The sequence below is a fragment of the Lactuca sativa genome, chromosome 4 (genome assembly GCF_002870075.4).
Source record: "Lactuca sativa cultivar Salinas chromosome 4, Lsat_Salinas_v11, whole genome shotgun sequence".
In the NCBI taxonomy this organism is placed as follows: domain Eukaryota; kingdom Viridiplantae; phylum Streptophyta; class Magnoliopsida; order Asterales; family Asteraceae; genus Lactuca; species Lactuca sativa.
Genome location: NC_056626.2, coordinates 298,587,462 through 298,612,921, shown reverse-complemented (window position 1 = coordinate 298,612,921; position 25,460 = coordinate 298,587,462). Strand labels below are relative to the sequence as shown.

The following is a 25,460-nucleotide window of genomic DNA, read 5'->3' as shown; positions in this document are numbered from 1 at the left end:
ATAAATCATCACTATACATAACATATAAACCATGCATGCCAGTCACATAAGGAATCCCTGGAAACCCTCCAGGGTCTTACTCCGAGTGTCATGGGAACCCCCCCCCCCCCCCCCCCCCCCCCCGAGGTCTTTGACCTAGGATGCCAAGGAAACCTTCCAAGGTCTTAAACCTAAGTGCTCGGGAACCCCCCAAGGTCTTTCATGCAAGCACAATCACAAAACATATAAATTCATAGAAAAGGCTAACACATATATCGTAAACACATAATGGGTCAGCCTTGGTGCCTTAGACTCATTGGTATGGTGAGGAGACTCACCTCCGTCTACCAAATGCCAAAGCTGATCTCCTAACCGTCCGAAATCTCCGGGGCTAAATGATAATATCAACTAACGTTAGGACCTTAGATTAATCAAAGGGAAAACTCAAACCCTAACCCTATCCATGAGGCCCAATATTCCATCCTTACTAATGGGCCCAAAATCCAAGTCCAAAATTACTAATGGGCCTCTTGGCCCATTAAGGCCCAACAAAAAGTCTATGACCCAAATCTGATCAGACAACCCATAATTCACAGAATTCAGTCAGTCCGATAATCAAAATGAGGTCCAAGAGTTCGCCAGCCCAAAACAGAAATGGCCCAGTCTGCAATGCGTACGCTCAGCGTACCATTCTGGTACGAGCGGCGTACTAGGGGCTCAAGGACTACGCGCAACATACACTGAGTACGTCCAGGTTTAGCACTTTCTCCATTAAGTGCTTAATATCCAAAACTTTCACGTCCAAAAGTTAGATCTGAGTTGTTCAATACGTCCTAAGGCATAAAGTTGCAAACTTTATGTCTTTGCATCTCCCTCACACCCCCAAAACCATCATTAAGACCTTTCCAAAGTCTTTAACCCATGCATAAGGCCAATACTTCCATCAAGATCACATTTTTATGCTTCTAAATGACTAAGGGACCTCATATCTGCCTTTTTTTTTATCATATGGGGGGTGCTTAGCTCAACAAAAGAGGTTCAAAGTTCATCAAAGGTACAAACTACCAAAACCCTAGCTATATCAAAAGATTAAAATGGAAAGGTGCAAGCTTTTTACCTCCAGAAGCTTTGCAAGATGAATATGATGCAGGATCTTGAAGGACCCACTTGATCCAAGCTTGCTTGACCACCTCCTCCTCTTGCAATGAGCACTAAAAGGCCACAAATGCACTCTTTAAAGCTAAAAAATGATCTCACAAGTTTCTCTGGTGTGCAAGGATGTTCTAAAGTTGTGGGGGCTCTCTAGGGTTAAGTCCAAGGGACTTAAAGTCGTTTAAATAGGCCTCAAGTCCAGGAATGAGGATTTTGAACCACTGACGCGTACGCCCAGCGTACCTTAATTTCTCCGCGTCCAACAAAGCGTAGTACGCTAAGCGTACACTTAAGTACGCCCAGCGTACTTAAGGGACCATTTATGCAAAAATATAATTCTTTAAGGTTCAAGACATACCAGATTTTTGGGTGTTACAAACCCAACTCAAGGGCCCAAGGCGCATAAATATATATATATATATATATATATATATATATATATATATATATATATATATATATATATATATATATATATATATATATATATTCTTCTGGTCCAAAAATCTATTGCAACAAGCCCAAACTCCAGGCCCAACACTTAAGGCCCAAAAATGAGTCTTAGCCCAAAAGTCCACAGTGAGGTTACGTGGGGCGTACCTCCCTTGGTACGCTCAACGTACTCACGAATCCAGATTGGCCATCGGGGACACTGGGCAGTACACGGGGTGTACAGGAATTATGCTCAACGTACTCCCCAGCTTCACTCTTCTACTCATTTGGTCTTAATCAGTTAAGACATTAACTGAAATCCTATGTCCGGACTCCCTAATGGCTCTTACTCCATAAAGTCAGTGACTTTAAGCCTTTGCATGGCTGATAAAGTCCTAAACCCAAATACGCTCACTCTTTACTCCAAAAATGCTCATATCTCATGCATGGAGAGATCTTGACGACCAAGATCTCATTTTTATGACTCCAAATGGCTAAAAGCATCTAAAAGGACAGGTATTACACTCTGGAGTTCATCAAACTCATAAAGTTACAATCTTTGGACATAAAACCCTAAAAATGGACTCAAAACAAGAACTAGCACAACAATGAGCAAGTTTCGAACTTGATACCTCTGGAAGATGCACCAACAAGTGTATAACTCAGATCCAAAAGCTGGATGCTCAAGCTATTCTCTTTCAAGGCTCATTCTTCTTTAATGGACAAACATAACAAGTCATCACCCCACTAGATCCACATGAGAAAGTCACCAAGATTTAATCTTTATGCTTTCTGGAGCTAGATCAATATGATTAGGCATTGGATCCACAAGCTCCAAGCCAAACAATGCTTCCTCAAGGAACTCCTTCTTCCACAATAAGCACCAAAACTTCACTAAATCACCAAAAAGCTCAAGAATCACTCAAATGGAGGCTTAGGGTCGATTTCTAGGGTTTAGAGAGATGGAGGCTAAAGATATTAGGGTTAGGTTATATCGCCTTTTTAATTGATCACTAACCATATAAAAAATAATAGAGATATAAAAGAATTTTAAAATCATTTGAGATCATGCTAATTTTGTGAGACCATGAAACCAAATATAAAAATAATTTTAAAATGCAAAATATAAGGAAAAATCCAAAAAAAAAATTAATCATTATTTTCAGAACTTTAATTACCTAAAAAAAATTACTGTTTTTTTGAAAAATATTTGAAATATTCTAATAGAATATTACACTGTGAATATTCTAATGTGATTTTTAGAATGTTAGAACATTCTACTAGATTTGTCAGATATATAAAATATTATAATATTTTACTACAATATGTAAAAAAAATGTATTTTTTTTTGAAAAATTTAAATTCCGATAATAATATTTGAAAGTTTTTTTTCAAAAATTTTCAATTATTTTGCATTTTAAAAATATTTTTTTATCTACTAAATTAGTGACTAGGATCGCGTCCCACGGTCTCGCAAAATTAAACTGTCTCACATGAACCTAACGTTATATATATCTAGGGGTGAGCATAGGTGGGTACCCGGCCGAATTTGCTGGAACCGGAACCGGCGGTTCCTAGGATGTTGGAACCGGTTACATCGGTTCCTAAGATTTTGGAACCGCCGGAACCGGTTCCGGTTCCGGTTCCGGGTACCCGGCGTCTAATTTTTGAAAAGTAAGAATCACAAAATTACATTATAAAGCTATTTTTACAGACTTTTGGTGCGTCTATTTCAAATAAAATAAAGATGTTTTGTTGCAATCAGAAAAAATAACACGTTCTGAAAATCCCATGCATTCTAACATTAAATAAATTTCAATATTGTTGTAAATGGTGTAACTAAAAACTAGTGAGATTTGCAGAGTAATAATTTGTGACTCCACAGTTTAACGAATCGCTTTCTTAAGTAATATTTTAGCTTCTATTGAGCTCTGCTTATTGTGATTCAGCTTATCTGTTGCAACAAGAAATTCGATTTGTTAGTGTACATGCATATTGTATGTATTTGTATTTATCTTTTAGCTCATGTATTATTGTTTGTATCATTACATGTAGTGTAGGCCTGGCACATGTCCCATATTATAAATTCATTTGAAATGAAGGAGAATAATCGACTTTTTGATGCCAATATTGTGAGGAGGCAAACCACAGATGGTAAAACTTTTGCAGATTCTAAAAACAATAAACGAATTATATACAAAGAAAATTGACAGTTTGTCTATATATATATATATATATATATATATATATATATATATATATATATATATATATATATATATATATATATATATATATATATATATATATATATATATATATATATATATATATATATATAACGGTTCCGACGGTTACCCGGCGGGTAGCGGTTCCGGAAAAATGAGAACCAGAACCGGAACCGCTTAAGGCGGTTCCAATAATATAGGAACCGGAACCGAAACCGCATAAGGCGGTTTCGGTTCCGGAACCGGCAATTCCGAGGCGGTTTTGGTTTCGAAAGCGGATACCTTGTTCCGATGCTCACCCCTATATATCCCCTTTTTAACTGATCACTAACCATATAAAAAATAATAGAGATATAAAAATAAAAAATATGAATGGAGATAAAGATTTCTAAAAAGTTATTTCATATATAAATAATTATAAAATTATAAATTATTTTATATCATGTAACTTGCTTTGAAGCTGCATATTGACGCGTATAATGTTGAAGATTCAATAATTTATCTTTATCTACTCTTATTATCCCTACCATGTTCTTTTGATTAGTTTAAAATAGAAAATAATTATCTGTAAAACTGAAATAGTTAATTAAATATTAAGTTGTTATGAAAATCGGTATGAAGCTTAAATTTCATTATATCGACGTGCGACTTTATCCAATTTCCTTCTTTGTTTTCATAATTTCTATACTGGGTCATCACCCTGACCTCGTCCTTTTATGACGTCGCAGCGGCTTAACAACCGGTCCCTCATTTTCCATATTGTTTGATACCCGTGTAATTTCAATGTGTTTTAACTTTTAAGCATTATACAAATATAAAATAATTTTTATTTTTATTTTTTTGTTATCCTAATAGGTGTAAACGAACCTAATGTAGCAATCAAGTAGTGACCTTGATATTTGTATATTTAAACGGCCTAACATAAAAATATTATAGCAAAATTTGAGTTTGTAAGGTTTGGAAATATAGATAAAATGATATATGTCTTTTCACAGACCGAGTAATCATATATGATTACACAGCTGGTGGCAAAAAATATGGTGGTGACAAAGGTGGTTGTGATATAAGTGACAGAGGTGACAGTGGTGATATCGGCTGGTATCAGAGGTGGTGGTAATGGTGGTGGCGGTGGCGGACAGGGACGGACGGAGGAATACATGGTAGGTGTTGCCGGGATGAATAGGTGTTGTCGATACATGAAAAATAAGTAGAAAAGTTGAAAAATCGAAAAAAATTTCACTACGGCCAGAAAAGTTAGGGGTTGCCGGTGCCGCACCGGGAACCCCTTAGAACCGTCCTTGCTGGTGGAAGAGAAAGGAACGAGTGACGCTATATAATCATTTATGATTATAACAGACCTCTCGCGCCGGTACGTCAGAGGGTTAGAACGGCAGACCTGAAATATGTGGTTGAGGTTGAATCTCAAGATCTCTATTTTATTTTTAATCTCAACGGAACCTACCTCTCTCTCTCTCTCTCTCTATATATATATATATATATATATATATATATATATATATATATATATATATATATATATATATATATATATATATATATATATATATAAGCAAGAACATTGTTTATCTTCGACCTTCGTGACAATATAAAACAATATTGTTTACTAGGGTGAAGTAATAAACGATAATGGAGTAAGGAAAACAACGATAGTAAAACGATAATGGAGGGAAGAAATGTTATTGAGGACGATATATTTACCAAGTGAAAACCAAATCGAGTATAATTACTAAGTTAAAATGACATATTTAAAGGTTTAGTACCTAAGCTTGGGTGGGGTTGTAATGTATATTCCCCATCCCTATATATATATATATATATATATATATATATATATATATATATATATATATATATATATATATATATATATATATATATATATATATAAGTTTACTTAATTTAAATTTATATTGACAACCAATATACCATTTTTTCATTGCGTTAAATATCGACAACTATTGTATTTATTCAAGTAAAGTTATAGAGTATAATTTATGAAATGTTAAATGTTATATGGATTTAATTTTTCTATATCATCAATGGAAATTATTTACTAAATCATTATTGGTATATTTTAAATTGATTATGAATATAAATGTTAACTTTTATGTTTGTTCTTATTTATTTGGTGTTCGCAAGAATTTTGCATTAGACTTAACGTAACTTTGAATAATTTTTGTATATCATCAATGTAATTTGGTATGTATCTTTCAATTATATGAAATATCAAATAACGACATTCCATTACTGTAACAACGCAAATTTTTAAACAAATTTTTCATTTTTAAAAAAATATTTATTTTCATTCATAACAAGGCATAAATAGTTTAAGTATTCTGTCAAATACAAATAATCAAAATCCCAAGATCATAAAAGCATTCTTCAGTGTGTATCGATCACGCCGGCGCCTTCCCACGGTCCTCACTAGTACCTGAAATACATGCACAACAACTGTAAGCATAAATGCTTAGTGAGTTCCCCAATATACAACTTACGCACATACGCCTTTCCAGGCCCGACCTTCCGGTCCATGTGTCTCAGGGGACTTCCGTCCCTGCTGGGTAAACCTTCCGGTCCTACCCACGCCGACCTTCCGGTCCATCACACAACATATCGCCTTCCGGCCCATAACATATTGCCTTCCGGCCCATAATATAATCGCCTTCCGGCCCATAACATACATAGCACATATAACAAATAACTTACCACATATAGCATACATATCACATATCATATCCGACCTTCCGGTCACACAGTCAAACCCTTCCGGGTACAGTATAGTGAGAAGACTCACCTCGTAAAAGCTGAACGCTAGCAAATCCCGAAATGACTCGTGCACAACCGACGAGCTACAACCTCCCTATAATATCACATATCTCATTAATACTTATATCTTCTAAGTGTGACTATCCCTAAGAAGTCAGACTTAGGTCAACTCTAGTCAACGGTCAACTCGACCGGACTCGGCGAGTACCATGGTGACTCGGCGAGTCTAGACGTCCTCCAACTTTCTGAGATTCCTTATCTACTCGTCGAGTATCCTCCTCGACCCGACGAGTTACTCCTGGAAGAATCGCGGGGCCACCCCGACTCCACTCGCCGAGTCTGAAGAACAACTCGGCGAGTCCCAGTAAATCTTCAAGCTACTCGCCGAGTCTGAAGAACAACTCGGCGAGTCCATGCCATGCAGACGATCAACTGCTTCCTGAATTACGTATGGTCCCGAGATATACAATCATGGGACTTTCTGGACTTCTAAACACCTTATTACTGGGGTATAAACGTGTGGGTAATAACATAATAACCCATCTAATCACTAAATGGGTTTCATAAACCCTAGATTCGTATACACAACAAAATAACAGAAAGGAATCCGAAATATTACCTGGAATATGCCCTCTCTGTGCCTCCAAACCGCAGAACTCGAATCCCTTGCTGTTCCTTTAGCCAAAACCCTTCTCCTCCTTGCCCAACAATTTCTTCAAGCCCTAATATCCTCCAATCTTGCTCTAGATGCCCACAGCCGTTTAGGGTTCCTCTCAATCGACTAAAGACGGACAATGACGACCTATAAGAGCATTATATACGATCCAAAACCGAACGGTTAGGGTTTCCGTTGAACAGCGTCGACTCGCCGAGTCCATATATGGACTCGTCGAGTCCAGTCGCGGACCCGCGACCAAGTCTGCGACCCTACTCGGCGAGTCTAGGCTCCAACTCGCCGAGTCCCCTCTTAACTCACCCCAAAAACATAATTAAACAATACCTGAGATTTCGGGCTGTTACAATTACTGTTGTGATAATTTAGTTTATATATTGCATTTTTTGCTAATGTTAACGGTCTTATTTTTTTCAAATAATCGTAACGTTTTTACTAATTATACTTTTTTACAAATCCCTTGATATCTTATAATTTTTTTATCTTACTTTATGGTTTTTCAAAACTATGTTATTTTCAAGATTGATCGTCTTAAATACGAAATTTTGTTCACTGATTTCGACCAAAAAAGGTTTCCCATAACCGAGATATGACATTTCAAAAATAGGGATAAATTAGGGAAAAATACTGAAGTAAGTGCTTTGGCTTTTTAAATAAAAAAAAACCACACACACATTGCTATTACTAAATATGTTAAAAACAAAATAGAAATTACAATGCATTTTGTATCTAGTGAACACAATCACAACAACTCAAAAGAAATTTAGAAATTGCAATTCAAAACATTATAGATTAAAGTCAAAGTACATTAGTATTAACTAAATATGTTAAAAACCAAGAATTATGGGAAAATATATCAAATTAATAGCAATATAATATTGATAATTAAAAACACTAAAGGATAAATGGTAGTTTTCAATCATCAACTACCGTCCAATCCAAACAATCTCAAGAAAATTTAATTACGTAAGACACGCATACATACATACAGTTAATCAAAAGTCATTGTGATTTTCTCATGAGCGTTTTGATAAAACATGTAGAGTGCAACATCAAGTTCAAGGTTAAAAAGACAAAAATAAAAGATTCGAAAATTAATATTAACATTTATAATCAAGATTATTAATGCATTCAAAGATCACAGTAAAATACAACACTAATGAGAATCAAAAAATCGAATACAATTAATAAAAATTAAGAACATCAAATTAAAGAATGAGGATGACAAATGTGATGCTGCAAAGGGTGATGATGTTCAAACGTTATGCTGCAAAGAGTCTGAAGAAAACATAATTTACGAATAGCAGCACATGATTTATACATAACTTTCAACAATGATTATGAAAAGAATATCAAATTTCAAATTCTTTGATTCTTTGAAATTGAACGACGATATCCCGTAATCTTGTAGATACGTTTCATATAAATTGAAAGTATATACGAAACACGTCAGGTAAGAACGTGATTTTAATTAGGAATGAACGAAATTACTTTCAAAAATTATGATGAAATTTAAATGAGTTGAATACATTAGTTTTATAAATGATGTTAATATAAAATCAGTTAGCCAACTTTTAAATTTAGTCGAGATTAATTTAATTTAATTTATTTTAAGATAACATTATCAAAATAATCTATCCTAATAATGTAAAATCATTTTAGCCAAATGTCATATCATTATTGCATTTGACACATGTCATTTTCTAATATTTTTTTATTTATTGTTTTTCTACCTGTTGTTTTGTGGTGTTTTTCCATTTTATTAAATTTTATATAATATTTAAAAATATAATAATTATAATAAGTGTAATAATATATGCATATCAATTTAATTAATGTAACTTTCTTTTTAATTTTTAAGTTTTAACTTTAATCTATTTATTTAAATTATTTGTTTAAATTTAAAAAAAGGAATAAAAAAGGTTCCAAATAACAAATTAAACATTAGATTTTAATAATTCAATATTTTTTTTTTATTCTTTGAAAATTCAAATTTCCTAAGTTGGTAGATCTTCATATTTTTTTAACAAATCCGTGGAATATACACAATTTGGTCTTTTAATATAGGGGTGTCTGGGGTTTCAAAAAGTCACAAAAGTCTGATTTTTTGTGATTTTACATGTAAAAGTTAAGCTAAAAGTCATTTGACTAATCCAAATACTTTTTAAAGATTCTTTTACAAAAATTCCTTCTAAAAAAAGATATGATTAATGTATTCCACTATATTTGTAATTTTCCGTTTCAAAAGACCAAAACAGCTTTCAAATTTGAAACTCCGTTTCAAATATCAAATAGAGATGTTAATTCCAGGAAAAGCATCGGAAACTTCTTCATCATCCTGATCATACGCTTTTCCCTCAACAAACTTTTATGGTACTGGCACGTATATATTGCAATTGAAGGCGACCAGAACAATACTGTACACAGATTACGATTGGTAAACTGCCAACTTTTCATAATCTTCTTGGTCGAACCAACCGTAGGTTGCTGCAATTTGAAGGGAGAAATAAGTTGATTGATTTTGATTAGAATTTCACAGAATGGGAGGATGTTTTTCGGACGTGAGCGGAGGAAAAGCAGCAGTCGGAGGAATCCATAACCTACAACATCAAAGCGGTCCGAGTAGTAACGTCGCTGTCGCTTCCTCCTCTGGTACGGCTGAGAATGAAGCTGTCGATTTCTTCTTTCGTTCCAAAGGCCTTCAACCCCTCTTCACTCGAATTGAGGTATATATATGTTCGTAAATTAACTGATCGTGTTTTCTAAGTTCAAATTGCTTCTGGTTCGTTGAATGTAGTTTGGGGCATTGTTTGAAAACCTAACAGCGTAGCCGTTTTAGCCACAAAACATCAAATTCTACAACTTCTTATATAGATAGTGCACCCAAACTTCTAGGGTTCGTGAGTGTTAAGTGTTGGAAAACAAGTTTAAGCAACTTTTGCCTTTCATCTGAAAGTAGGTTGCATATGGTCCATGGATTGTGAGTTGCATTCTATGGTTACACTCAGACCATGGCTAAAAGCATGCCCAAGCATATACTGTACAATGGTTTTATCTGTCTTATTTTCTGTCAGGGAATTCGTATATGGTCACATGCATGTAGTGGTTCTTAGCTAGCATGTTTATTCCATGGGCCATTTGATTACTACCACTCATTGTTAGGCATTATCATCCCATTCCCTTATATCACTTTGTTTTTATTCTTATATTATCTTATGTTCTCTACTATATCCTATTCATTAAGTGGAGTCAATGTAAAAAAAACAGTAACCAAGTGTAACAATTGTTCAATCTAGGTTACTCTTAACTTTTTTCGTAAGTTTGACCACTCAACCTCCAATTTTGTCCCAATATTGTATTTTTCTATCTTTTTACTGCAAAACTGGTTATTTTGGGTTGCTAAGTTGGGTCCATATTACCAAAGAGTGACTAAGTTTCACAGTTGTTCCACCTAAAATCACTAAAACTCTTTTTAGAGGTTCAACTACTCAACTTCCTATTTTATTCCACTATTTTGAATTCTTTTAAGAGTTTTAACCACTCATAAAGTCAAACTTGTAGTTGGGTAAACAGATTTAGAGCTTTTACTTTGGTACAATCATTTTTCATAAAACATATCATTATGTCCTTGGTTTATTATGATTATTACAGGTTTCTTGTAATGTTTGTAGTGATATTGATGTTGTTTGTAGTGATTATTGTATTGATGTGCTCTAAACCTGTACTTAGTTATTCAAGACTGTTTTGGATTGCTTGTTTAATTCTTCATTATTTTCTTTTTTGTACGTATGAAATTTTGTGCTAGGAAAAGCATAAAAGTATAAAACATCGTTAGAGAAGATTTTCATAACACGTGATTCAGTTAATAGATTATTATGCCAACTTGAAGTTGACTCCAGTATTGCATGCAAGTCAACATGTCTTGGTCAAACCAAGTGGCTTTTAGTGGTTCTAACTATTTTGGTGGTCCTTTTTTTGGGATTTAATGCAGACTACAGTAGATATTTTTTTTTTGTTTGTTTGTTACTCTCTAGCTTGACTAGGTTCCTTTGTTTTCATATTCAAAAACCTACTGTATATAAGCACTTTTTTTAAATCAATCGTTTTACTATAGCACACTTGGCTATTCTATTAAATTTGGCATGTCACACTCTCCTGATCGAAATAATAAACCAATATTTTTGCAGTTGTCTTTATCAGCTTCAAAATTACGTGATCGTGACCTCATGTCAAAGGTACTATAACTAAGTCTTAAAATTCATAATATTTAAAAAATTTATGTATTGTTTTGATGCTAATCCTCTTCTTTGTAGAGTGACCCTATGGCAGTAGTATATGCCCAGAAAAGAAATGGAACTCTGGAGGAACTTGGAAGAACAGAAGTGATCATGAACAGCTTAGATCCCATGTGGATTCAGAAAATAAATGTTTTATTTCACTTTGAGATTGTTCAACCATTGATGTAAGCATTCTATTTAGTTTGTTTACTTGTTTTTAAAATCTGTTGCACCCTATTCAAGATTTTGTAAATTCTCTGTTTCTTTTTGCAGCTTTCAGGTGTATGATGTGGATTCAAAATATCATAATTTGTCAACAAAGGTGCATATAACTTCTCTTTTTACCCATACAACTTCTCTTATTACATCATTTTACTTTCATTTATTCCCATTACATCATTATCCTTTAAATAGTCTACCTAATCATAGCAATGTCATTCAAATGCAAAGCAAATTTCACAGCTATATCTAATAAGAAAAGAAAAAAAAAAGACTGAAAGTACAATGCTGTAGTAGAATGAAATATAAGTAGGATGCTATAATACACAAATAAATATAAGTACGTTGCTACTTCTTGCATTTAGTCCTATTACTTATCATCCTTGACTTTTGTATTTGTTACACAGGTGTTGAAACTAAATGAGCAAGATTTTCTTGGAGAAGCCACCTGTGTTTTATCACAGGTAAGATTATTTGCAGTTTTATAATAGAGCAAAAAGAAAAAAACAAATACTATTAATAAAGCAGAAAGTAGATACTAGCAATAAAGCCTGATTAAACCTAATTCATGTTACTTTAATCATTTACAGATCATGACTCTCAGAAACCGAAGTATGACCTTAAAACTACATGGTAAAGAAGGGCATATTGGGGATTTTGGTTCAATAACTGTTCATGCAGAGGAAACCATTGATTCAAAAATTGCTACTGAGATAAGACTCCGATGTTCAAACTTGGATAACAAGGACTTGTTCTCCAAAAGTGTAATCCCTCTTAACAATTCTGAAATAAATATATATTCATTGTCAATTTTGTTTTTTTTTTTTTTTTAATTTTTCTAAATCTCTTATTTTACCACTTCAGGATCCATTCTTAAGAATCTCTAGAGTTGTTGAGTCTGGAAACCCTGTTCCAATTTGCAAAACAGAAGTTGTGAACAACAATTTGGATCCAGTGTGGAAGCCCTTATGTATAACTTTGCAGCAATATACTAGCAAGGTGAACCTCTTTACCCCTTCTCACTAAACATTTTTTTTGTATTTTATTAAATATAAGAAATAGCAGTGTACTTTTATTATAAAATATTACTTACATTTCTTCCAATTACAACATTTTACTATGTCTTGACAAGAAAAAATGGAAAGTTAAAATGCTATATTTGTGTAATTATTTCCAACTGTTTTTAATTTACAGGCGAACCCTTTAGTTATAGAGTGTTTTGACTTCAATAGCAGTGGCAACCATACACTAATTGGGTAATTATTTAGTTATTTAAACACAAAAAAGAAGTTGTTTTATTAACTAAATGACTTATTGACACATACAGAACATAAATGTCATATCTTTTATTGTTGACAGTAAACTTCAGACATCAATTGAGGGGTTGGAACTGCTTTACAAAGAAAAAATAGGGGTAAATTTGGCAATTCCATCTTCTCGTCACCAAGACCGTGAAAAGGTATGTTGTATTCATCTATCATTCTATTTTCTACTACAGTTATCATTTTCTGCAATTTTTATAAGATTATATAAGAAAAAGATGGGAATATATATTTCTCCATTAGTGATGCATTATAACTAAAAAATTGCATTTACATGTTGTAGATTCTCAAGGGCAAACTTTTTGTGGATGGATTTATCGAGAAGCAAATTTATAGTTTTCTTGATTATATTTCTAGCGGATTTGAGCTTAACTTCATGGTTGCTATTGATTTTACTGGTAAGTTTTTATTTCTCTTTCAGAAATTAAATAAAGTAAAATGTAATTATTTACTTGATAACAATTTCCAACTCTTTGCAGCTTCAAACGGAGATCCTCGAAGGCCGGATTCATTGCATTACATTGATCCTTCTGGTCGCTTAAATGCATATCAGCAAGTGAGTAAATGACCATTTTACCCTTATGTGAATGCCCATGTGGTTGGTAATATTAATATAAATATATAATTATGTTTTGTGATTGATTACAGGCTATTATGGATGTTGGGGAAGTGATACAAGTTTATGATTCAGATAAAAAGTTTCCTGCTTGGGGTTTTGGTGGAAGAATGTATAATGGCCCTGTTTCTCATTGTTTCAACCTCAGTGGAAACACCGAGGTCTGTAACTCTGTGAATGTGACTGTTTCTCAATCTCCTGTATGTGCAAAAAGACGTAATTGCCCTTGTCATCCGTGTTTTGTAGGTTGAAGGAGTACAAGGAATAATGGCAGCTTATCAAAATGCATTGCATACCGTGTCTCTTCATGGGCCCACTTTATTTGGTCATGTAGTAAATCAGGCTGCACAAATTGCTGCTCACTCCCTCTCACAAAGTTCCAGCAAGTACTTTGTGTTGCTAATTATAACGGTAAAACAATTTTTATATAATATAATATTTTCTATTTCATATCTATTTTCTTATGATATAATATAAAAATTTTATGCTTTTTTTTTTTTTAAGGATGGAGCTCTTACTGATTTGCAAGAAACTAAAGACGCACTTGTTAGGGCCTCTGATCTACCCCTCTCCATTTTAATTGTTGGAGTGGGTAATGCTGATTTTGGAGCAATGGAGGTAAATACTAAATACACTGGCATTGAACAGGTTGTACTGTGTCTGACATGCATTGGACTGATGTCAATGAGATAAAAAAATGGTAACGTTGACTCGCTTTCGTATCTCTCGCCTATGCAAAAGACGAGAATGCTCCCGTCATCATCGAAAATAACCCTAGAAAGCTTGTACAGTCTGGTCCATTCTGGACCAGACGGGATTCGACAAGCTTTCTAGGGCTATTTCGATGATGGCAAGGTCATTCTTGTCTTTTGCATAGATGAGAGAAACGAAAAGGGAGTCCCTATCCCGCCTTTTTGGACGAGACAAAAAGTTACAATTTTTTGTCTCGTTGACATCAGTCTGATGCATGTCAAACACAGTACAACGTGTTCTATCATGTCCTGTAGCTCTTATCATTCACTGTGTGATTTGAAACCCCAACAATGTGATCCAACAGATTCTGGATGCTGATAATGGACAACGATTGGAGAGCTCGACAGGAAGAATTGCTACTCGCGATATTGTTCAGTTTGTTCCCATACGAGATGTGCATCGTAAGTAATAAATAAAAATTTTCCATTTTCATTGTTTTTGTTTCCCATTAAGTGTTGTCTGAATAAATTGTGTTTGAAAATGTTTGAAAAAACGACAAGCAATTTAAGTTTGACCTATAATTAAATTCATGGGAATATTATTGTGTAGGTGGAGATATATCGATGGTGCAGGGTCTATTGGAAGAGCTACCAGGGCAATTCTTGACATACATGAGGAGTAAAGGTGTGAAGCCACTCAACTTTGATGGAAACCAAGTTCCCATTCCACCAGATCTGTTATTCACGTGAAATCTTGTCTTGTTAATATCAAACCTCTTTCGTACAGGAAACCCTAAGTAAATGAAAGTATTGGTTAAATATGCATATTTTTAGGTACAATTGTTTTGCAATTGGTTAGATATGTTTCTTTAAAAAGGTTATTCTTTGAGTTGACCCATCATATCAGATGGAAATCTGGTACTATATAGCTACTATCCAGTAGGTGGCTGTCAAAAGCGAAGTGCTTATTGAAATTGGAACACACTCCAAGATTTATTGAATCTTTTAGCAAAAGTTGATTTGATGTTTGATCAGGCAAAGGGCCAAAAGGAGCACAATCCATATTCAAACTAAAACCAGACATAATGATCGTAGATTTATTTCAATGTTTAGTAGGTCTTTGGTGTTGGATTTGGAATTCAAACATTCAGTTGGATTCCATGAGGTTCCTCTAATGGAGTTCTAAACTTTCCAAAAAGGAGGATTGTACAAACCCCAAAATATGTGATATGGAAATTATTATCGAGAGAAACAAGAGAAAAAGAATAGGAATCTCAACCTAATCTAACATTAATATGGTAAACATGGTTTGGCCACGTACGTTTTGCGTACATGTGCGTGGCTCCGCGATCCTAGTGATCCTTCTATGCCCCGCATACACCAGGCTTATGCCCAGCGTACGGTCACAGCAAGGCCCAATTTCCCTAAGCCCACACCACTCGCATAATTAGACAAATAAATAATGATTAAATAATTAATTAATACCTTGAAACCATCGGGCGTTATAGTTTGAAATATTATTTACATATAGTCATTATAAATATGTCAACCGTGGTTTCCACGGGTTATAACCTTGTAATATATATAATCATAGGCAAGAAAAAAAATGCTACAAACAAAGCTTAAGAACCAAGAAACAAAGGCCACAAAATCAGGGGTGGATTTACATTGTGTTTCAGATGGTACTAATAACCCCTCAAAATTTACCGTAAAGTGCAAAAATTTATGTAAATTCGTCAAAATCCGTCACAAATCCATTGGAAATTCGTCAAATTAATTCCTAATAAATGTAAATTCAAAGTAAATATGTTTGTGTAACCTTTTTACTGATGATTTTGTGACATAAATTACGGTCAAAAATGAGTTTTTATAGTAGTGCATCCTTAAAAGAATTATACACCCCCTTATTTTTATTTTTATTTTTGCGTTCGAACAAAATGCAATCAAACTTACGAACTAAGAATCAAAGACAAGAACATATGAGGATTATTGATGGTAAGAAACTATTGGGGGTTAGCATGAGAGACTAAACATGTTAATTTAGTTTGAAATAGGTACCAAATGTTCAATAAAGTAGATAGTTGGACAAAAGATGTTATGAACACCTAACATCAAGGACCAAACATGTAATTTAGTCAGTAACCAATAAATGGCTTGAACGGATGACGGATCATAACTGTGCATGCCCCGTCTACTTCAATTTTGTAGAGAAACCCTTAGCGTGCTGTTCACGCCCAAATCATAATCTTCGCAACAATGCATAACAAGATTGGTGATTTGGTTCCCCTACTAATTAAAACCTATAAATATCTTGAGACGGATCAAATCTGTGTCTCTCACTATCTGTTCAATTCTGCAGCAATCCCTTAGCGTGTGATTGACGCCTAGTTTTCGAATCCCCACAATCCAATCCATATGAAGAAGGGAACTAAGAGAAAGGCTGCTCAAGCAACCCGTAAGGATGAAACAGCTTCTACTTCAACAGAACCTGTCACCACCATTGAAGAACAGCATCAGCAACAGAATAAGGAACCCACCAAAATTGGTCGACCAACAAAACGTTCAAGGGTTTTGAAGCCTCCTGAATCAGAGCCTGAGTTCTTCGACGAACAACGTGAACTGGTAAAATAACTGTCTTGCTGATTGTGTTTTGATGGAAAGTATTGCACAGCAAACACTTCTTCTTCGTGCATATCATAAATAAACAAAAGTGCGAATGATTATTGAAAATATGTGTATATTTTGGTGCTGTAACGTCAACATTTGTGTTATGTTATGCACCTATGCTCTACAGATTCGGTTTTGAAGTAAAAAGTTAAGACCTTTAAAAATTAAAATCGATATGTACTCTGTTACAGATGCCTCTAATGTGCATTGGCCTTTTCAAGGGTTAATTTAGTTTTCAAAAAGGTTTTTAGAATAAACTCATATCAAGATTGAATATGTCAAAACTTGATGTTTGTATCTAATTTTAGCTTCAATGTATTGTTACTTATTGTTTTTGCAGGAGGATTTATGGAAGCAGGTTTTCCCTGTTGGAACAGAGGTATATTTATGTTAAATCTCATTAATTTCTTTACATTGTGATTGTGTTAACAGGATACTCATTTGATTTTACATTTTCTTGACAGTGGGAGCTGCTTGACTTGCTTTCTGAATACAAGTGGAATTTCTCAAATCTTGAAGTGAGTTACATTGTTAATATGTTATTCTTGTTTCCCAAAGTTTTATTGCATTGAGAAAAATATAAATGGTTAGAAATATAACCAACCAAGCTTTAAATCGGTTTTCCAATTATACAACAGGATGCATTTGAAGAGGGTGGGGTATTACATGGGAAAAAAGTCTATCTCTTCAGTTGTACAGAGTGTAAGTAGTGAATAAAAACTAAATTTTTTTAATACTCATTGTTTCATACATAAAGCCTAGAACTTTGACTCAATATTGTAACCCTTTCTTTTTTGTCTTTTGCAGTAGGTGGTAAATCAGGAGTAATCTTAATACCTACAGTGGTTGCTGTAAGTGGAACAATTTCTTTATTCTTCTAATAGTCATTGTTAAGAGCATTTTTTCAATTGCATTGTTGATTGTTATTAGTTTTATTTATTATATTTACCTTTTTCAAATATTGAGCACAGGTTGTATCTCCATTTCCACCTTCTGATAAGATTGGAGTTAATTCTGTACAAAGAGAGAAAGAAGCAATTCTTGACATGAAACGGATGAAAATGGATTGGGTTCCATATATTCCATTAGGAAAACGGTAATTATCAATTCTTCAATTCCAATTTTGTTGGTGTTTACATTTCCATGAATCTCATTCTTACAGAGGTTCTTCAGTTGAAAGACTTAAATCTCAAATCTTCATTCTAAGCTGTGTCCAAAGAAGGTATTCTTTGTTAAATCACAATTCTATTTTGCATTTTTTTCTTTTTTTTTTAAATAGTTCTTGAATTCTCACTATCTGATTTTGAATCAGGGCTGGATTAAAACAACTGGATGAATATCGTGTCAAGGATTTTGAATATTGCTTACCATGTAAGTACATAATATGTGGATTCATTGGAATTAATTAACAAAAGAATCATAATCTTTATTGAATATAATACACTGTTATTTATTTAAAAGAGTTAAAACTTTTCATTGTGTTTACATATAATAATAAGTTGTTTTTGTTGTTACAGACTTTTATCATCCTTTTAAGGATGATGAGACAGAACAAAGTACTATTGTGAACTTCATGTATCCCACAGAACCAAAGCCTGTAAGTTGACTTTTTTAGCATTTGTCATATGATATATCATGATCCATTCATACAACTTTGACTTTTGTTGTCACTAATTTGCTTTAATTTTGACTTTCTATAGGTTGTCTGTGAGTTTGACTGGGAGCTGGATGAACTTGAGGTGAGCTATATTTCTTTCCTTTTCTAATTTTTATATCTTTCTTAACTTTTTCATATATGTTTCTAAAGAGTCTAAACCAGATAGAAATACATATAGTTTTTGACAATTGTTTCTATTTTTGTAAAATCAATGTTGTTTTGTAGAATCATGTGAATGCTAATTGTTAAATAGTAAAAGCATCTTACTTTTTTTGTCATTCATTAAAACTCTTGTAACTTTTTTTTAGGAATTCACTGATGACCTCATTAAAGCAGAGGAATTGTCTGAAGATCAGAAGGATGCCTTTAAGGTAAATGTCAAACTTTGACCTCATTTATTTTTTCCTTCTATTATCCCTAGTAGGCCATCATTTTCTCAAATATTTTTAATGGAAAAAAGAAGCAGAGCCTATTGTTTAGTTTGTTCAGTTGTCTTTATTGGAAGTATTTACTAAATAAAATATTTCTTTTTATATAGGAATTTGTCAAGGAAAAGGTTCGAGAAGGAAAGAGAGCTAATCGCGAGGTAACATTGTGAAATCAATTGTTTACTATATATATTTATATTTAGTATATATATATATATATATATATATATATATATATATATATATATATATATATACTTGAGCTTTTGTTGTGGTTTTTATATTAATATTATTATTATGACATTTATTAGGCAAGGGAAAAGAGGAAGAATGCAAGAGAGTCGATGAGTGAAGAGCAAAAGGCTGCATTTGAAAGCATCAAATTTTATAAATTCTACCCTGTTAACACACCCAGCACCCCAGATTCCGAGTGTTTAAAGGTTCAATATTTTTTTTTTCCTTTTATACAAAAGAATACACTTTTTGACCTTTGATGCAAAATGACCTATTTGCCCTTGATTTAGATGATCAACAGCTTATGTTTATCATCACCGTTTAGAGATATTTGTTAACCATGTGTGTTTTTCTTGCACTTTCAGAGTCCATTCATAAATAGGTATTACGGAAAGGCACATCAAGTACTTTGACTGAATTACCCTCAAGGCTGATGATAAAGATGCAAGCTGGTTTTCTTTGGAAGACATTAAGAGATTTTTGTAGCGCTATATATTTGTTTATAGTTTTAGGAACTTTAACATATCTGATGAAGTAGCAATATTACAACTTTTATTTTGAAAACTTTATCTACTTATAGCAAGATAATCCATCTACAAATAGGGGTGTAAAAAATGCTTGACAAACCCGAACCCGAATAAGACTAATAGGGTGGGGTTTAGTAGGGTATGACGATGAAATCGGGTCAACCTGATTAACCCGTATCTTAAGAGGGTCGGGTTTCAGGTAGGATGTGATTTGTTTATTCGGGTTTGGTCAACCCAATTAACACGTTTTAGCCATCAACTTTAAAAGATTTTCATATTATGCGTGTATGTTGTACTACTACCCTTGCAGCTTGTACCCCATGAATTCAAGTAATCAAACAACTGAACAAGTTACTTTTTTTATGCTTGTGGTATGCTACTATTAGCTAAATAAACCCGACTAAAAGCAAATTCTCATTAATGTCTAAAAAGAAAGATAATAACCCAACCAAGATAACTTGAAACCCGATTAACACCCTATCTACAAAGCAATTCTCATTAATGTCTAAAAAGAAAGATAATAAGTAGATTTTTCAAAAAAAATGCTCAAAGTGTAATGCGTTATAATATAAATAAATGAAAAAAAGGATGTCATAATACACAAATAAATGAAATCACATTGTTGTTTCTCGTATTTTTAGTCCAAAAGCAAATTTGTAAAAAGTTGGGATTTGATGGTGAAAATCTCATTTCCCAAATTTTCTCTATTAAGTCTTTTTTTCTGCATTAAGTAGAAAAAACAACCCGAAATTTTTGTAGTCAACCATCTTTTTTCTTTGTTTGGACCCGCAACACAAAATGACCTATTTGCCCTTGAATTAGATCATCAAGCTATATTTATCACTGCTAACTATAATGTCTTTTTTCTCGCAGTCTAAATTCATATATAAGTACTATGGAAAAGAATATGAAGTATTTTGACCAGAATACCCTTAAGACCGTGACATCAAGATTTTTGTAGTTGTAGGAACTTTGTCTTCTAATATTGAAATTTATTGAGTCTATTCATCATAGAACAAGTTCATTTTCACTTTTTTTTTATTGATGAAGTGTAACCTACAACTTTGTATTAAATATGTTTGTGCATGCATACATACATTCATCCATCCATATTTACATACAAACATGGCATCATGTATGTATAAATATACATGCATGGATGGTGTGACTCATCAATGCATGCGATTATGTATCGAGTTGTGTGAAGACATTTATACTATGTAATAAAATGGAAGTAAATTCCAAGGTTCTAAAAACTTTGTCATGGCTTCAAGGCTTGTATTTTACGTCACGTTCTAAAAAATGTCGCATTGAATCATATGTGTATATAAAGTGAATAATAGTAGAATATATATATATATATATATATATATATATATATATATATACACACACACACACACAAATGTTGCCTTAAACCATGCCTTACAAACGATGTGGCTCGCCAATCTGACATTGCCACCAAATCATGTCTAACATTATTCAGAACCTTGGTAAATTCTCTTATTTCTTTCTTTTTTTCGTTAGAAAACAATGAAAGTTTTTACTTGTCATGGGATCAAGATAGATATAGAGACATCATGTATTGCTCAAATAAATTAGCCACCTAAATCGATGGTTGAACGCAAATTGAGGTTAAGTTCTCACTTTTTTGTTGAACAAAATTTAAGGTTAGATCCAAGATTCCTCAAAATTTTGAGTTTAACCAAACCGTAGTATGTAAAATGTGTGTTAGAGGGGTAAATCTATCAACTTGTCAATTGTATGTTGTCCCTTCTGTTTACATAGCATTGAAGACGGCGATCACTTATTCTTTGCTTATTATCAGTATGCTAAGGAGACATGGGTTTGGTTTTGCAAGTGGTTTGGTGTTGTTTCGTACCTCCGATAAAATGCTCAGGTATTATGTCCATTATGGACTCTCTGGAGTTAAGCAAGAAAAGAAGCAAATGTGTTTGGTCTTGCTGTACTCGGTTTTATGGGTTTTTGGAAGGCTGGAAATGTCCTCATGTTCAAAATGGTGAGATGCAATGCTTTAAAAACAACGTACGATATTCAACTTTTCTCGTATAATTGAATAAAGCATAGGGCGACTTTTAACGCTTTGAATTGGTGTTGTTCCCTCATTTATTCATCATGTATCTCGTAAACTTTTTGTAATCTCTTTCTAACATCTTGCTAGTTTTTTATACATAGATATGTGTTTTTTACATCTCATTTATTCATCATATCTATGCATATACATAGATATGTGTTTTTTACGTGTAAATAAAGTATTTTTGAAAAATTAATACATTTTTTATGTACAAATGTACTATTTTACAAGCAAATAATGCATAAATTTACATTTAAAAGTGTCTTGGTGTGTAAATATATTTTCGATATTTAGAACCATAATTATACGTATTTATAGGTATTAGTTAGGCATTCATACTTATAAATATAATATTCTATTACAAATGAATGTATATATAAAACATATTTTTACATATAAAATGAAGTATTCTATTACAAATGAGTGTATTTTTGCATAAAAATATGTTATATATATATATATATATATATATATATATATATATATATATATATATATATATATATATATATATATATATATATCCATAACGGGATATGAGTAAGACTATTCAAGCAGGACCATAACGGGATATGAGTAAGTTATTTAAAAAAAAAATTTTAATATCAAGGAAAATTTTAAAATATTTAAAAGAGTCAGGCGGACTAGGCGAGTCAATGAGTAAAACGCCCTAAAATAACACGGTGGTTATAAAAGCAGGGCTAAAACACGACTTTGCCTTTTTCTCTTTCTCCAGACTCTTTTTTTTTTTTTTTTTTTTTTTTTTTTTACTCATATCTGATTATGATTTGCTGATCATAATACTGCTTCCATGAGGATACTATGTGATATTAACGAATTAGCCTTGCATTAGGCTTACAAATAAAATGAAGTATAAGGAAGTAGACTAACTAGAAAGGTGAATCCAAGATTGTCTTGTAGTAAAACTTTGATACTCCAAATTTATTTCAAACTATTTATTGCAGAAGGATTTCTTACAAGAGGAGATTACAAGAGAGAAATATAGAAATGGCTCCAGGCCTGTCTCAAACATAAGAGAGAGGCTACATAAATAGATCAGGAGGCCACAAAAACAAACAAAACCTAAATTATTACATGTAGCATTGGCAAACAGCTTTAAGAAAAGTAGAAATGACTCTTTGTTTGATTCCCTTGCTTTAATAATATCTGACGAATATTATTCTTTGTCTTCAATAATTTTTGAAGAATATCATCCTCTTTTATTTTGGTTCATCCACTTGTCACCTTGAGTCTATTGTGGTGCTGTCCTTTTTGTCTTGGAAAGATTCTTTCTTTGAGTGATTGATTCCTCAATCATGTCAATCATGCAATCAATGGGGAGGTCTTCCTCTGGAATTTCTTCATCATCTGGTTGGGATTCTCCCGCTAAACACTGTGTTTGGTTGTGGTTATCAACTGACATATTATCTGAAATATCTTCACTTGAACCTTCATCTTTTGCATTTTCATTCTTTGTAAACCGTTTAAGGTTTTCTTTTAATTCAGAACAGTATAACCTGAATGACTTGATTATTTCTTCTTTAGTTAGATTGACCTTTTGAGAAGTTGAGGGGGCTGCTTCTGCCGAGGAGGCTATTTCCGAGAATTTTTTCTGTTCTTGGTATTTCTTAATTTGCTGATTGATATGATCAATTGTTTCCTGTGCATTAAGAATTTTTGTTTCTGGATTTTTATGAAGCATTTTAGGCCAAAATTTAGTAAAGTATGACCTTTGTAGAGAAGGAAATTTGGAGGGAGTATAATCCACATGTGGGGACCATTTCCAAATCCAAGGAATAGAGAATTCCATGAAAAAATGCATGGAAGATATTGCTTCCAGCCCTTCTGATTTCAAAGGAATGGCTTGGTTTCGGTATCTAGGAGAGACGGGTAACCATTCCCCATATAATCTCCTAAATGGTTCCTCAGGGAGAATATCTATACTTGGGCCATATGAGATCCACCAATTACTGAACCAATTTGGTATATCTTTACTTTGGTTATAAACCTTTTCACATACTTTAAAGAACCAAGTATGTTTTCTTTGAGGGTTCTCATATAGGAAGGCTTTATGAAAGCTTTCAATATAATCCCAGTATGTAAATTTCATTGGTATCTTCGAAGGAGGGAGTATAAACTCTTTTTCTTTAAGGGTACTTAATCCCCATTCCTCAGGTGATATGATCTTTTTGATAATGGCTTTGCTAAAATTATAAACACTGGTATTACCTCCGGATGTAAAATGAGAAAATTCAACTGATCCAGTTATTTTCAAAATATTCTCATAATATAATCTTTGTTTATAAGAATATCCAGCGTATGTTGCTGTATCCAAGTATCTTGTCATTAAAAACCATGGATCATCATTGTTTTCAAAATAAAGCATTATATCTTTATGTTCTAAGATAATAATATTATCTCTATGAGATGATTCCTTATATTCAAAATTATCGTTGATGGTTTCACCATCTGTGATCATTTGGGCGAAACTAGGAATATTTTCCCTTTTTGATTCTAAAAATGCTTTAAACTCCTCATATAATGGGCTTCCAGGAATTGGAAGAGACTGATCATTTGCTTGTGACGAATTTCCAGGTCTATAAGAACTGCTTAAAGCCGCAGGATTTCCTCGACCTCTACTATAACCACCCCTGTATGAAGGATGGCCACTTCCACGATTGGAATTCATCCTGCAAATTAGCATGTGGTTTCTGAGATTTTCTTATGAAGATATTTGAACATAATGTTATATCGTTTCATGTCAGTTCTTGTTATCGGTCTATCTTTATCTTTTTAACTTCGTTTGACAAACGATTCTAAGACCTTGATATGTTTACAATGAAGATTATTCTTTACTTGTAATCTTGAGTCACCCATAAGAAATTTACCTGAAAATGTCAATTTAAGAGTAATATAAGTTTGTTCTCAAATTTTTGAGCTGAATTCTTAAACCAATTAATCTTAAATTAATTACTGTTCTCCTGAAATATGGTTCATTTGTTAAATTGGTTAATTCAACTTCCGCTTCATTGATTAAATTTTTTGTATTAATGATATCATGAGATAACTGTCTTAGTTGGCTATAACTCATTCAGAAATTCTCTAGTTAAAAAATCGGGAAGACTATTATCACTTCCTTTTTTATATTGAATTTCAAAATCAAAACATGCTAATGTAGCTTGTCATCTGGTAAACATTTGTTTAGAAACATCATGTTTGAAGTCTTTATTAAACATGAATTTAGCTGCCTGACAATCAGTTTTTATAATGAAATGTTGATTATATAAATCGTCTTGAAATTTAAGAATACATTTTACTAATGCTAAAATTTCTTTAGCAGTAGTAGAATAATTCTTTTGACTAGGAGTCCATTTTCCAGAATGAAACCTGACTAAAAATTCATGCTTATTGTTAGGGTGAATTTGTTTTAAAATTCCTCCAAACCCTATTTCAGAGGCATCTGTTTCAACTATCT

The 25,460-nt window shown here is 33.0% G+C and overlaps 2 protein-coding genes across 5 annotated transcripts; both read left to right on the top strand.

Annotated features, from left to right (window-relative positions):
• Positions 1–9,488: 9,488 nt before the first annotated feature.
• LOC111900915 (protein BONZAI 3) lies at positions 9,489–15,258 on the top strand. Of its 3 annotated transcripts, none has more exons than XM_023896787.3 (17): positions 9,489–9,688; positions 9,781–9,977; positions 11,439–11,486; positions 11,565–11,713; positions 11,802–11,850; positions 12,155–12,211; positions 12,338–12,511; positions 12,612–12,746; positions 12,942–13,003; positions 13,107–13,206; positions 13,353–13,467; positions 13,549–13,625; positions 13,718–13,846; positions 13,932–14,096; positions 14,190–14,303; positions 14,743–14,839; positions 14,988–15,258. In XM_023896787.3, the coding sequence occupies exons 2-17, from the start codon at positions 9,792–9,794 to the stop codon at positions 15,125–15,127; spliced, it is 1,797 nt and encodes a 598-aa protein (XP_023752555.1). In that variant the 5' UTR covers positions 9,489–9,688; positions 9,781–9,791; the 3' UTR covers positions 15,128–15,258. The 3 variants fall into 3 exon arrangements, with proteins under 3 accessions (XP_023752555.1, XP_023752553.1, XP_023752554.1); XM_023896786.3 differs by having other exon boundaries at positions 9,490–9,688; positions 9,791–9,977; XM_023896785.3 differs by having other exon boundaries at positions 9,489–9,977.
• A 1,285-nt stretch (positions 15,259–16,543) lies between these two features.
• On the top strand, positions 16,544–20,167 carry LOC111900913 (protein HEAT INTOLERANT 4). 2 transcript variants are annotated; one of them, XM_023896784.2, is made up of 15 exons: positions 16,547–16,649; positions 16,737–16,999; positions 17,385–17,423; positions 17,509–17,562; positions 17,683–17,746; positions 17,852–17,895; positions 18,016–18,140; positions 18,207–18,266; positions 18,357–18,415; positions 18,562–18,641; positions 18,745–18,783; positions 19,010–19,072; positions 19,240–19,287; positions 19,441–19,569; positions 19,729–20,167. In XM_023896784.2, the coding sequence occupies exons 2-15, from the start codon at positions 16,793–16,795 to the stop codon at positions 19,774–19,776; spliced, it is 1,059 nt and encodes a 352-aa protein (XP_023752552.1). In that variant the 5' UTR covers positions 16,547–16,649; positions 16,737–16,792; the 3' UTR covers positions 19,777–20,167. The 2 variants fall into 2 exon arrangements, with proteins under 2 accessions (XP_023752551.1, XP_023752552.1); XM_023896783.3 differs by having other exon boundaries at positions 16,544–16,999.
• Positions 20,168–25,460: the final 5,293 nt, after the last annotated feature.

Coding starts and splice junctions, on each gene's coding strand:
- LOC111900913 (XM_023896783.3), top strand. CDS start 16,793: ATGAAGAAGGGAACTAAGAGAAAGGCTGCTCAAGCAACCCGTAAGGAT. Junction 18,141..18,206: donor TATATTCCATTAGGAAAACG/GTAATTATCAAT, acceptor TCATTCTTACAG/AGGTTCTTCAGTTGAAAGAC. Junction 18,267..18,356: donor CTAAGCTGTGTCCAAAGAAG/GTATTCTTTGTT, acceptor ATTTTGAATCAG/GGCTGGATTAAAACAACTGG.
- LOC111900915 (XM_023896787.3), top strand. CDS start 9,792: ATGGGAGGATGTTTTTCGGACGTGAGCGGAGGAAAAGCAGCAGTCGGA. Junction 13,626..13,717: donor GCTTAAATGCATATCAGCAA/GTGAGTAAATGA, acceptor GATTGATTACAG/GCTATTATGGATGTTGGGGA. Junction 14,304..14,742: donor CTGATTTTGGAGCAATGGAG/GTAAATACTAAA, acceptor GTGATCCAACAG/ATTCTGGATGCTGATAATGG.